The sequence below is a fragment of the Hemiscyllium ocellatum genome, chromosome 20, assembly GCF_020745735.1.
Source record: "Hemiscyllium ocellatum isolate sHemOce1 chromosome 20, sHemOce1.pat.X.cur, whole genome shotgun sequence".
NCBI classification, from domain to species: Eukaryota; Metazoa; Chordata; class Chondrichthyes; order Orectolobiformes; family Hemiscylliidae; genus Hemiscyllium; species Hemiscyllium ocellatum.
Genome location: NC_083420.1, coordinates 13,043,783 through 13,057,524, shown reverse-complemented (window position 1 = coordinate 13,057,524; position 13,742 = coordinate 13,043,783). Strand labels below are relative to the sequence as shown.

The following is a 13,742-nucleotide window of genomic DNA, read 5'->3' as shown; positions in this document are numbered from 1 at the left end:
TCTTACAGATGATTGAAATCTCCTTACAAATGTGTTTCTCAATTTCCCTGTGACTATTAGGGGGTGTATAATACAATCCCAATAAGGTGATCATCCCTCTCTTATTTCTCTGTTCCACCCAAATAACTTCCCTGGATGTATTTCTGGGAATATCCTCCTTCAGCACAGCTATAATGCTATCCCTTATTAAAAACATCACTCCCCCTCTTCTCTTGCCTTCACTTTCTATCCTTCCTGTAGCATTTGTATCATGGAACATTAAGCTGCCAGTCCTGCCCATCCCTGAGCCACGTTTCTGTAATTGCAATGATGTCCCAGGCCCATGTTCCTAACCATGTCCTTAGTTCAGCTGCATTCCCTGTTAGGCCTCTTGCATTGAAATAAATGCAGTTTATCAGTCCTACCTAGTTCTCTGCTTTGTCCCTGCCTGCCCTGACTGTTTTACTTGCTCCTTTTCTCAACTGTACCAGTCTCAGAATGATCTCTTTCCTCACTATCTCTCCCTGGTCCCACCCACCTGCCTTACTCGTTTAAATCCTCCTGAGCAGCTCTAGCAAATCTCCCTGCCAGTATATTAGTCCACTTCCAATTCAGGTGCAATCCACCTTTCTAGTTATAGGTCAGTTCTACCCCAGAAGAGATTTCAATGATCCGAAAATGAGAATCCTTCTTTCATAGACCAGCTCCTGAGCCACACATTCATCTGCTCTATGCTCCTCTTCCTGCCCTCACTAGCTCATAGCACCAGCAGTAATCCAGATATTACTACCCTTGAGGATCTCCTTTTTAAATTCCTGCCTAGCTTTCTATATTCTTCCTTCAGAATCTTATTATTTCCACTTCCTATGTCATTGGTTCTAATGTGTACAATGGCCTCCTGCTGGTCCTTCTCCCCTTTGAAAACATTCTGCACCCTCTGGCAGACAGGGAAGCAACACATCATTCTGATTTTTCACTGCTGGCCACAGAAATGTCTGTCTATGCCTCTGACTAGAGAGTTCCCCCTTCACAATCGATCGCTTGGAACCTGGCATACCCCTCATTACATTTGAGCCAGTCTCGATACCAGAAACTTGGCTGTTCTGAGAATCCATCACCCACTACATTTTCCAAAACAGCATACTTGGATGAAATGGGGATAGCCACAGAAGACTCCTGCACTACCTGCCTACCCTTCCTACTTCTCCTGGAGTTCAACCATCCATGTGACTGTATCTGCGACTTTTCTTCCTTCCTATAACTGCTTTCCATTACATTCCTTTGCTCTTGTAAATTCTTCACTGCCTCTAACTGTCGCTCCAAATGATCCATTCAATCTGATAGGGTTAACAACCAATGGCATTTGTTGCAGGTATAATCCTGAGTAACACGTAAACTCTCCCTAAAGTCCCACATCGGCAAAAAGAGCATATCACACATCTAGGGGCCATTTTTGCTTCTTCCAATGTACAGACCCAGAAAATAGCATAATCTTAGTCCTCTCCAAAACACCGCTTTAGGTTAACTTAATACTTATGACTTCAGAGATATATCTCAATAAAGCATGTAATCAATAAAGAACCCACTTTACTCACTATTGTAGATTTACAGCAAAGCTATACTTAAAACTAATCACTTATCTGTTTCTGTGCTGTGACCTCTCCCAAACAGGTTCCTTCAAGATCGGCTGTACAGGACATTGGTTAGGCCACTGTTGGAATGTTGCGTGCAATTCTGGTGTCCTTCGTGATGACATCCGAAAAGATGTTGTGAAACTTGAAAGGGTTCAGAAAAGATTTACAAGGGTGTTGCCAGGGTTGGAGGATTTGAGTTATAGGGAGAGGCTGAACAGGCTGGGGCTGTTTTCCCTGGATCGTCGGAGGCTGAGGGGTGACTTTATAAAGATTTATAAAATCATGAGCAGCATGGATAGAATAAATAGGTCTGGGGCTAAGTGGACCCTGTGGAGAATCTTCAACTGTAAAGCATGGGTCCTAATGCAAATTGATATCTTCCTTGCACTCTCCCAAATATCCTCCCATACCTTACTATCGCACTCTTAGCTAACTTTCCCCCAGCCCCCCTCCCATTTATCTTTTGGTCCGTTTGGCCCAAAAGCCTCATTCCTGATGAAGGGCTTATGGTTGAAACGTCGATTCTCCTACTCCTCGGATGTTGCCTGACCGGCTGTGGGCTTTTCCAGCACCACACTCCATTCCACTCTGATTTACAGTCATCACTTTCCCCTTGGAGAAATGCTGTTGTGGCATTCCAGTGCAGTGCTGACAGAGTGCTGCATTGCTGGAGGTGCCTTCTTGAAATGTTAAACAAAGGTCCCATTCTGATTGTTTATGTGGATAGAAAAGATCCAATTGGCACTAAGTTGAAGGATGCTGGGAGGGTATCCTGATCAATATTTATACTGAAGCCCAGATCGCCAATAACTAAGCTTTGCGTTGTCGTTTGCTGTCCTGTGCACACACATTTCTCACAAAGATTACACTTTATTGGTTGTAATGCACTTTCAGACAGCTATTGATCATAAAAAAAGGTGCTATACAAATGTTTGCCTTCTCTTTTTCTGTTTCTAAGTTTTGTAAGAGGTGTTTAACTCACACCAAACTACTGGAAAAGGCAGTTTGAAGTGCAGGGTGATTTTCCCGCGGTGGACCCCCCCAGCAAACTTGCAAAAACCAAGGATTAAAACTAAACAAAAGGGTTTGCGGGACGTTGCTGTGCACTAAGTTTTACCCACACCCGGCACTAGGACCATGCGGCAGCCGGACTGGCTGGCCGGCTGGGACACGGATGCCCGGCAGCAGTGGGCGTGGCCTGGCCGAGCGTGCGCAGTCGCACGCTGCCGCCACCGCCGTCATCACGCAGGCGCGCGCGGGCGCGGCGCCGCCGTGACCCCGGGTTACCGAGCGGAAGTCTCGGCGAGTACGTGGCGGAGCGGGGTTCGCCCGGCGGCGGAGAGCCGAGGCCTGGGCCTGGGCGGAGAGGCCTTTACCCCCACCCCCCTTCACACCTCCCTCTCACAGCCCGGTATAAAGAGCGGGGCCGGCGGCCAGGGATGATCAGGTTACAGCGGCACTGGCTGTGGATCAGTCACACGGTGCGGCAGATGGCCAGGAGGCCCGAGTATGTGTGCGGGGCGGTAGCTGTCATCTGTACCTTGTTCAGCCTCAGGCTGGCGCTCAGGTAAACGGCTGGCGGCGGGAGGAAGGGTACAGCCGCTACAATCCCCCCCCCCCCCCAGCACAGTCCTCACCCCCCCCCAGCACAGTCCTCACCACACCCCCCCCCCCCAGCACTGTCCCTGGTGCACCCACTCACCCACCCCCCCCTGCACTGTCCCTAGTGTGCCTGCTCTTCTCTTCCTCCCCCCCCCTGCACTGTCCCCAGTGTGCCTGCTCTTCTCTTCCTACCCCCCCCTGCACTGTCCCCAGTGTGCCTGCTCTTCTCTTCCTACCCCCCCTGCACTGTCCCCAGTGTGCCTGCTCTTCTCTTCCTACCCCCCTTGCACTGTCCCCAGTGTGCCTGCTCTTCTCTTCCTACCCCCCCCTGCACTGTCCCCAGTGTGCCTGCTCTTCTCTTCCTACCCCCCTTGCACTGTCCCCAGTGTGCCTGCTCTTCTCTTCCTACCCCCTGCACTGTCCCCAGTGTGCCTGCTCTTCTCTTCCTACCCCCCCTGCACTGTCCCCAGTGTGCCTGCTCTTCTCTTCCTACCCCCCCCGCACTGTCCCCAGTGTGCCTGCTCTTCTCTTCCTACCCCCCCCGCACTGTCCCCAGTGTGCCTGCTCTTCTCTTCCTACCCCCCCCTGCACTGTCCCCAGTGTGCCCACTCCCCTTGTGTCCCTGGTGTGTCCAGCCCTGCTCCACTGCCCCCAATAAATCCACACTGTCCCTGGTATACACATCTTGCACTGTCCTAGGCATGAGCACCCTGTGTTGTCCCCTCCTATGTGCATCATGTCTGGCACCTGCCCCATTCACACTCAGAGAGAGACCATTTGTCACAGGGCTCATACGTACTCCTATTCCTTCATTCAACCTGTGCCCTCTCCCATGGTCAGAGGTGCTGGGGTTAGGGCATTCACATCAGAGGGTGGGGGGAGGCAGTACTCCATCTGTCCGAGAAGGGTGGTAGGTCCCTAACTGTCAGAGAGAAAGGAGAAGAAAGTAAGACTCTCTCTAGAGAGAGGGGAGTAGGTCTTTGACTGTCAGAGAGAATGAGGGAGTCTGAGCTATGCATACATGCACACTTCCTTATTCACGCTTGCACTGTCAGAAGGAAGGGTGAAGAACTCTTCAAGAAAGTGGGTGCAGGACTGTTTCTTGCTGTTAGAGGTGAAGGGCTTGAGCACTGTACTCACTCCCTCGTTTTCACCCTGTCAGTGAGAGGGGGGCGCAACTCTCTGTCGGGGTGGTGGGGTTGGAGAAGCGGAGGGAAAGCTATGTCAGAGAGAGCATGAGACAGGACCTGCATTGTGAATGTGCATCTCTGTCAGTAGGGAGGGGAGATGGCATTGGGTTAATAGTCTCTCCTTACCATTTCTGAGATTCAAACCTCAATCATGAATATGTCATTGCTTGAGGAATAGACAGAGCTTGAGTTGAAGATGCATTTTCACTCTTATTGAATGGTGCAATAGCCAAATACATCCATTCAGGCTCCTGATAAAACTTTCCTCTTATTGACCTGCATAAATGTCTAGATAAAAACAAGGACTGCAGATGCTGTAAACCAGAGTCTAGATTAGAGTGGCGCTGGAAAAGCGCAGCAGGTCAGGCAGCATCTGAGGAGCAGGAAAATCATTGTTTCGGGCAAAAGCCCTTCATCAGGAATAGATGTAGCTGAGAATGAATAACGCACTTGTCTTTTTGCGTGAAAAAAAATTATTTTATTCACGAGGTGATGTGTAGAAGCCAAATAAGTGTCATAACTTATATTTAAGAGAATATTTGGTAAATGAGAATTACAAATTTAACAGTGAGGTTAACCAATTGTATCACATGTGTCAATTGTCATAAACTGGGCAAGTTGTTGAATTGTGCCACTTTATAACATTCAGTAAATTATTTTACAAAGACAATTTGAAGCAATGACCAAAACTTGTATGTATTTAATTGTCTTAAACAATGATGGCAGCTGCAACATCCATTACACAAGAGGTGGGCATTCTGTGTGAGTGCTATAATGAATTGCACTTTACACCTATTTGTCATCTGTCTGTGCAGATATTGTGTAATGCACTGAAACCCAGTATTGGTTCTGTTAAGATGATTCATCACTATGAATCCTGTTGGGAGCTGTGACCACGAAGCTCAATCCTTGATGATTTTAGATCCTCACCTAAACTGAGTAACTCTCAAAAAGTACTTATTTTTGAGAGAGGGGTTTTGTTATTAGGGAGGTTTGTTTTCCCCTTGATTTGCGATTTAAAATTCGTGATGAGTGCATCGAATAGTCATAATAATGTTAACCTTTTTTACTAATTTTGCTTATGTAGTTCAAGTATGCAAATATCTTTGGAGGGCAGGAATCAAACAAATAAGCAAGAGACCCTTTCATCTATAATCTATACTTCTCTTTTTAAATTTCCACTTGAAATTTTTGGTTTAATTACACCATTTATTGGTTACAAAACTTGTGTATACTACAACACATTCAGTATGATAGATCAATAATATAAAGCTCCAAAATGTAACCATTGTCACATTTAAGTAACACTAAAATGCACTAACTAAAAGAGAAATAGCTTATTTATATAACACCTTTCCTAACCTCAGAACATCTCAAAATGCTCCACAGTTGAAGACTGACTTTTTGAAGTTTAGTAGCCTAGATAGGAAAGCAGTTGAAAATGTGTTGCTGGTTAAAGCACAGCAGGTCAGGCAGCATCCAAGGGACAGGAAATTCGACGTTTCGGGCATAAGCCCTTCTGAAGGGCTTATGCCCGAAACGTCGAATTTCCTGTTCCTTAGATAGGAAAGCAGTCAGGCAGCTTGTACGCAGAAAATTCCTACAAACAGCAACATGATAGTGATCAGACAGTCATACAGCACAGAAATAGACCCTTCAGTACATGCCGACTAGGTATCACAATCTGACCTTGTCCAATTTGCCAGCATTTGGCGCATATCGCTCTTAAATCCTTCCCATTCATGTACCCATCCCGATGTCTTTTATCTGTTGTAATTGTATCAACCTCCACCGCTACTTCTGACAGCTCTTTCCATACATGCGTCGCCCGCTGTGAAAAAAGTCATCCTTCTGGTCCTTTTTAAACCTTTCTCCTCTCTCTCTCTCTCTCAAAACTTATGCCCTCTAATTTTGGACTCTTCCCATCCTAGGAAAAAGACTTTGGTTATTCATTCTATTCATGCCTGTCATGATTTTATAAACCTTTAAGTCACCCGTCAGCCTCCAGCGCTCCAAGGAAAATAGTCGCAGCCTATTCAGTCTCTCTTTATAGCTAAAACCCTCCAACCTTGGCAGCAATCTTTTAATATTTGCCAGCACACGTGAAGGAAAGAACACCTGCTATTTTGCCAAATAATGTGTTATCTTTTATGCTGTTGAGAAACAAGTGCACCATGTTGATAGTTTTAGAAGTTTATAACTTTTTTAAAGATATTTTTGCATGGCTGCACCTATGTGGTAACTTAGTTGTATGTCGCTTGTACAGAGGTGTTTTTTCCAAAAACAAACGTGCTTGCACAATTTATATTTTTTAAAAAAAGTAACTTTATAATTGAACATAACTAAAGTGCACACTGATCAGTAAGCTATATGAAGTACCTCACTAATCATGTACTGACAGGCTATACTTATAATGCATTTTTAATGTCAAACATCCTCTTGGTGGGCATGGTCCAAGGGGCTTTGCACAGTTTCCAGCTTGGTTTGGGAATGTGGAAAAGACGCACACTTTTTTTCCTGTTTGAGCCTTTGGACAGCTGCCTCCGTCTTTCATCCTCGGCACTTAGTCTGAATCTTGAGGGCAGCACTCTACTGGAAGATCAGGTTTTGGTTTGATCTTGCTGTTGTGTATAGAGTGGATCTGATTGGGGTGGATCTCGGCTCTGGGGCAGACTTGACCTTTGTCGTCAATGTTAAATTGTGAAAAGAGCTACCAGTTTCAGATTTTCTCTTCCTTTTATTCTGACAAGCATTCCTCTGTTGCTTAGTGTAATTTGTGGATGTAGGTGTCATGAGCTAGGCCAGCACTAACTAGCGATTCCCAATTGCCCAGGAAAAGGTGGTGGTGGTGAGCTGTTGTCTTGATTTGTTGTGGTCCATTTACTGCAGAGGCACCCACAACACTTAGGGAGGCAGTTCCAGGATTTTGACCCAACAACAGTGAAAGAATGACCATGTAGTTCCAAGCTGGAGTGTTGAGTGGCTTGCAGATGGTGATGTTGACCCTATCTGCTGCCTCTTGCCCTTTCACACGGTAGAAGTTGTAGACCTGTTTCCTTAGGAGGCTGAAGGCCCTGCTAGCACACTGAAGACAGTGCTGGATCTGAGGAAAAGGCTGTGAGGACAATAATATCAGATCTGACACCAAAATTCTGGCTTACAGAGCCCATCTTCCTATATGGCTGCGAGACATGGACGGCCTACAGCACAGGGTCTAGGTTAGAGTGGTGCTGGAAAAGTACAGCAGGTCAGGCAGCATCTGAGTAGCAGGAAAACTGACCTTTTGGGCAAAATTCCTTCTTCATGAAAGAAGGCAGGGAGCCTCTGGGGTGGAGAGCCCCTCCCATTTAACTCTTTTGGGCAAAAGGTCAATTTTCCTGCTCCTCAGATGCTGCCTGACCTGCTGTGTTTTTCCAGCACCACTCTAATGTAGAGTCTGATTTCCAGCATCTGCAGTCCTCACTCTTGCTCTGTCTACAGCACACTAAGGCGTTGGAGCAACACCACTAATGCGAGAACCTGTGAATCCACTGAGAAGAAAGACGCACCAACATCAGCATCCTCGACTAGAGCAAAATCTCCAGTTTCAAGGCATGGACTACTGTTGATCAGCTGCGATGGGCTGGGTATGTTGTCTGCACGACTGACACGAGACTCTCCAAGCAGATGGTGTACGACTAGAAGAAAGTGAGGACTGCAGTTGAAAACAGTGGTACTGGAAAAGCACAGCAGGTCAGGCAGCATCGAGGAGCAGGATAATCGACATTTCAGGCACAAACCCTTCATCAGGAATGTGTACTCCCAGCTTGAAAATATGCTTCAGTGATACCTTCAAGGCCTCATGGCAAGTGCGGCATTCCCACAGACATCTGGGGATCACTGGCCCAAGATCATCCAAAGTAGAGAAGGAACATCTGGGAAGATGTTGAGCATCTTGAGACTTGCCATTGGGGAAAGAGCGGAAGCCATGCGAAAACAATGATAGGAGCACATTGTATACACTTGGAGTTTAGAAGGATGAGACGGGATCTGATTGAGACATATAAAATTTATTAATGGATTGGACACTCTGGAGGAAGGAAGCATTTTTCTGCTGATGGGTGAGTTTAGAACCAGATGACACCGTTTAAAAATAAGGGGTAGGCCATTTAGAACAGAGTTGAAGAGAAACTTCTTCACCCAGAGAGTGGTGGGTATATGGAATGCTCTGCCCCAGAAGGCTGTGGAGGCCAAGTCTTTGGATACTTTCGAGCTCTTAGCTTGGTAGAGCTCTTAGTGGCGATAAGATAGAAACAGGATACTGATTGTGGATGATCAGCCATGATAATGAATGATGGTGCTGGCTCAAAGGGTCGAATGGCCTACATCTGCACCTATTGTCTATTATTTTCTATTGTCACACCACCTCCCTCACCCTTTCCAGTGATCACCACCTTCCCTAAGTGTAACAGAGCCTGTGGAACTGCGTGGGTTTGTATAGCCACCTGTGGACTTACTGTGAGTGGAAGAGAGTCATTCTTGTTTGCGAGGGACCACCAGTGATGGTAGATTTTGTGGACTTTGCAGATACTGTTGGAGCAACTTTGAGTTCCTGCAGTGCATCTTCTAGATGGTAAGCACTGTTGATGGAGAGCGGAGCAAATGTTGAAGATGTGTTGGATGGCACAACAATCAAGGGGCTGCTTTGTCCTGGATGTTGTTAAGCTTCATATTTTTGGAGCTCATCCAGGTCAGTGGAGAGTATTCATTCCATTCCTAATTTGTATCTTGGCAGTGGACAGGCTTTGAGGAGATGGGAGGCCAGTTTCTCATTTTCACAGCAGACTACCTAACTTTTAACCCGTTGCAGCCTCATTATTGAAATAGTTGGTCTAATGTAGTATCTGATCAATGGAAACTGCAGAATGTTGACCATTCATTCATTAGTGGTCCCTTGCAGGTGAGGATGACTCTCTTCCACTCAGGGTAAGGGAAGATGGGTAAACCATTGCATACTGGCTGCCACACGGGTTTAGTAGCGCAAGGTCTTGGTCCAGCAGTGAGGAGTGTCCAAGATAACTGGAGACCAGGCACTGCTGTTTGGCCTTTGAAAATTAATAGTGTAATGTTAATAGTGAGGGATTCAGTAACTGTGTAATGAAACTGAATGTTGACGAATGAAACTTCCTCTATTTGGAGCTGAATGTAGCCAGGCACTTGTGTGGTGTATATGTTACTTGACAGTCATCAGCCCAAGCCGGAATGATGGTCAGTTCTTGCTGACATTGATGACTTTGGTATTTTAAGAAATCAAGACTGGTGTTGAACATTTTCCAGTCTAGGCTTATCCAGTCCCACAGATCCAAATACAGTTCAACTCTTAAGTATGTTTCCTTTTGATAGTTTAATCATCTTGAAGCAACTGGTGGTCTTTGTCAGTTCAATCTGCATATGGACTTTTGGGTAGTGCACAAGGTCTTCGTTGAGATCTCCTTCAGAATTCAGGAGTATGATATTCACTCAGACCTACTCTTGGTGTCAGCCTTGAATTTTTCAATGCTTTGTCTCAAGCGAGAATTGATTAAACAAAGAGCAAAACAAAGAAAATTTTACAACCCAGGAACAGGTCCTTCTGCCCTCCAAGCCTGAGCTGATCCAAATCTACTGTCTAAACATGTCGCCCAATTCCTAAGCATCTGTATCCCTCTGATCCCCATCTACTCATGCATCTGTCCAGATGCATCTCAAATTAATTTACCATGCCTGCCTCTACTACCTCTGCTGGCAACGCATTCCAGACACCCACCACCCTCTGTGTAAGTACTTGCCGCATGTATCCCCCTTAAACTTTTCACCTCTCACCTTGAAAGCATGATCTTTCGTTATTGAATCCTTCACCCTGGTGAAAAAGCTTATCTCTGTCTATACCCTTCATGATTTTGTAGACCCCAATCTCCTTTTTTTTTTCTAATGAAAACAAACCTAACCTACTCCACTTCTCTTCATAGCTAGCACCTTCCATACCAAACAACATCCTTGTAAACCTTCTCTGCATTCTTTCTCCAAAGCATCCACATCCTTTTGGTAATGTGGCTACCAGAACTGTACACAATATTCTAAATGCGGCCGAACTAATGTCATGTACAATTTTAACATGACCTGCCAGCTCTTGTACTCAGTACCCCATCTGATGAAGGTAAGCGTACCATATGCCTTCTTGACCACTCTATCCACCTGTGCCGCAACTTTCGGGATACAATGGGCCTGATCTTCCAGATCTCTCTGCTCATCAACTTTTCCCAAGGCTCTTCCGTTCACTGTACAATTTGTTCTAGAATTAGACTTCCCAAAATGCATAACCTCGCATTTGTCGCAATTGAACTCCATCTGCTACTTTTCCGCCCAACTCTCCAGTCTATCTATATTCTTTAACAGCCCCTTATGCTTTCTCTTACTCCACCAAACTTTTGTGTCATCTGCAAATTTGCTGATCATAACAACAGTGCCCTCTTCCAGATCACTTTATATATATCTCAAACAAATTTTGAGTGGCTTAACAGATCTCCATACTACATTTTGGATTGAAGAGGTGACATTACTACATTTTAAAGAACTGTAGTAGAAGATAAATGGTTTTAAAATCAACACCTTTTCCCAGAAAAACATAGAAGGTCTATACTTTTCTTTGTTTGGATGTTTTTCTGTGGGTAAGTGTGATCTGTGACCTCCATTCTGTACACTTCCATTATTTGAGCTCCTGATTCAATTAGGTTTTTTTTTCAATTAATAGGATACGAACCGAAATTGAGGCTGTATGCTTTTTACTCTTGCCAGCTCTACAACAGCTGACAGGTTCTGAAGAAGGGTCACTGGACCTGAAACAACAATTCTGCTTTCTCTCTCCAAAGATGCTGCCAGACCTCTAAGTATCTCCAGCAATTTCTGTTTGATTTCCAGCATCCGTAGTTGTTTTTTTTTGTTTAGGTGGTGTAACTAGCAGCTACTTCCCTTTTTCAACAACTGGAAGTGATGATATGAACATCCATTTGAACATTTCCCCCTTGAATAGTGGCAGAGCCCAGAGTGTGAAACCAAAAGACCAGGCTGAAAGTTTCTTTACTTTGTTCGGCCAAACATGCCTATGACATTACTCATCCTTGCGTCCTCCTTGGGTCTCCCTCAACACAGAAATCAGTCTTCAGGCAATTCAGTTCACTCCATGGCTGAAGATTTGACAGTGTGCGATAGATGCTGCAAAGGCTATGGGCTTCACATCCTGAATCTAGTGCTGAAGACTTGTGCTCCAGAAGTAACTGTCTCCAGCCAAGTTGTTCCAGTAAGTATGGAGTCAAGGTGTCCTATTTAAAATTTTGAAATTGGGGAAACGTTTTTGCACTGGTTGGAATTCCTATCTAATACAGTGGAAGATAGTTGGCGTTGTCAAAGACTAGTTGTCTCAGCCCCAGAACATCTCTGTAGGAGTTTCACAGGTTTGATATTTTAATCAACCTGTGTTATGCCACACTTTTTCTGGAATAGATGAGTCTTGAACCCTGGTCTCCTGTCTCAGCAGTAGGGCCGCTACCACTTTGCCCAAGAACCCCAGTTTCCCAGGGTCGTGTTTTAGGACTAACCATCTTTTATTGATGAAGCAGTGAATGACTACTTTTTTTTTTGAGGTCGCAATAGTGGTTGAGAGTTTCATTTTATGGCTGCACAGTTTTGGTATCATTAGAAACTCCAGGTAATAATGCAATTGTCTGCATCCTCAACAATATTCAGGCTGGGCTGATGAGTAACATGCATACCACAAAAAGACCAGGCAATGGCTATTGCCCACAAGGGAGTAACTGACTGCCTTCCCTTTATTATGAATGGCATTTTTGTCGTTGGATTCCTATTTGACAAGAAAGTTAACTAGACCAGCAATATACCTATGGTGACTATAAGGACAGGTCAGAGTCTGTTGATTGTGTTAAGTGTCTGATCTCTTGACCCTCCACAACCTCTGTATCAAGAGATGCAAATTAGAAGTGTGATGGAATTCTCCAGATTTGCTGAATGAATTTGGCTGCAATAAAAAGAGAAATTTCACGGCTAGAATTGTTGGTATTCACTCCCTTTACTAGTGTGTAATGACAGTGTTGTGTACCATCCACACGATGCAACTTGGCAAGACTACTTTGGACTCCTCTTCTAAATCCACTATATCTGCCACATGGAACGCCACCACCTCTAAAGCACTCCCATTTATCACCATGTAATGGGTAATTGTAATGGGCAATAAAAACTGGCCTTGCGTTCACAGGAGACAAGTTGCTAGCATGTATAAATTAAACCTTGGTGCAGTAGTAAAATAATTAACTCTCTCTCGTTTAGTTTACATAATGACAGCAGTAACTGTCTGTATCATGGGAGTTTCACCACGTATTTTATTACAAGGTGAAAGTGAGGACTGCAGCTGCTGGAGATTAGAGCCAAGAATGTGGTGCTGGAAAAGCACAGCAGGTCAAGTAGCATCCGAGGAGCAGGAAAAATGACGTTTCGGGCAAAAGCCCTTCATCAAGAATCCTGCTGATTACTTGGATGAAGTTGTTCTGAAAACTTGAAATTAACCATCCATTGACGAGTCTCTCTGGGATTCCCTTGTAAAATGTATGTATCTGAGAAGTTGTTTCGTGGTATGCTAGTTTTTGCTAGCTGCCATCAACTTTGTGGTGGTTCAGCTTCAGTTAATTTTAAGAAACACTTTCATTGTTGGCCAGTTGAAATGATGTACTGAGGCTGAAGTGTTTTGTAGGGGCACACATTCCTGCTTGGTTCATTGGGTAGAAGGTTACAATCAGAAACTGAAATGAGGAAGAGATGTCTGTGTATTGGTTTTATGGAATTTTGTTTTTCTTTTGTGTGTTTTGTGTCTCTGTATTTACATAAACAATTGCCAGTTTTGCCATGATGTTTCCTTTTTAAATGATTCCTCAATAACTTGTTTTCATTTTTAGGGAAATGTCCTGGTTTCAGAATGTTTATTTTTAATCACAGTTTGAATTTTCAAACCAAGCAAACAACTTTTTTATTTTGAATGAAATTCTTCCTGAAATATAACTGCATCTCCCATTATTTTGCAATGCTCTTTGCCATCTATGCTTTTGAAATCCAATTTATCTTTCTAAAATTTTTTAAGCCGAGCTGTTGTGTGGGATGCTGTACTGGACTTCCTCAATCTTTTTGATGCGTTTGTATTGTGATGGAAATGCTCATTAGAATTGGCATGTCAGTCATCAGATTTGTACTTGGAAATTAAAATTTACATGATAAAACATATTAATTAAAGTTGTACACAATGTGGTTTAACACT

At 44.4% G+C, this 13,742-nt stretch overlaps 1 protein-coding gene across 3 annotated transcripts in view; it reads left to right on the top strand.

Annotated features, from left to right (window-relative positions):
* The first annotated feature begins 2,876 nt into the window (after window positions 1-2,876).
* txndc11 (thioredoxin domain containing 11) overlaps window positions 2,877-13,742 on the top strand; it is a 78,790-nt gene continuing 67,924 nt past the window's right edge. For 2 of the 3 annotated variants that reach the window (XM_060840507.1, XM_060840506.1), the window contains exon 1: window positions 2,877-3,180. In XM_060840507.1, coding sequence (XP_060696490.1) covers window positions 3,053-3,180 — 128 coding nt within the window. In that variant the 5' untranslated portion in view covers window positions 2,877-3,052. The remainder of the gene's footprint in view (window positions 3,181-13,742) is intronic. The other variant, XM_060840508.1, reaches the window with a different exon arrangement.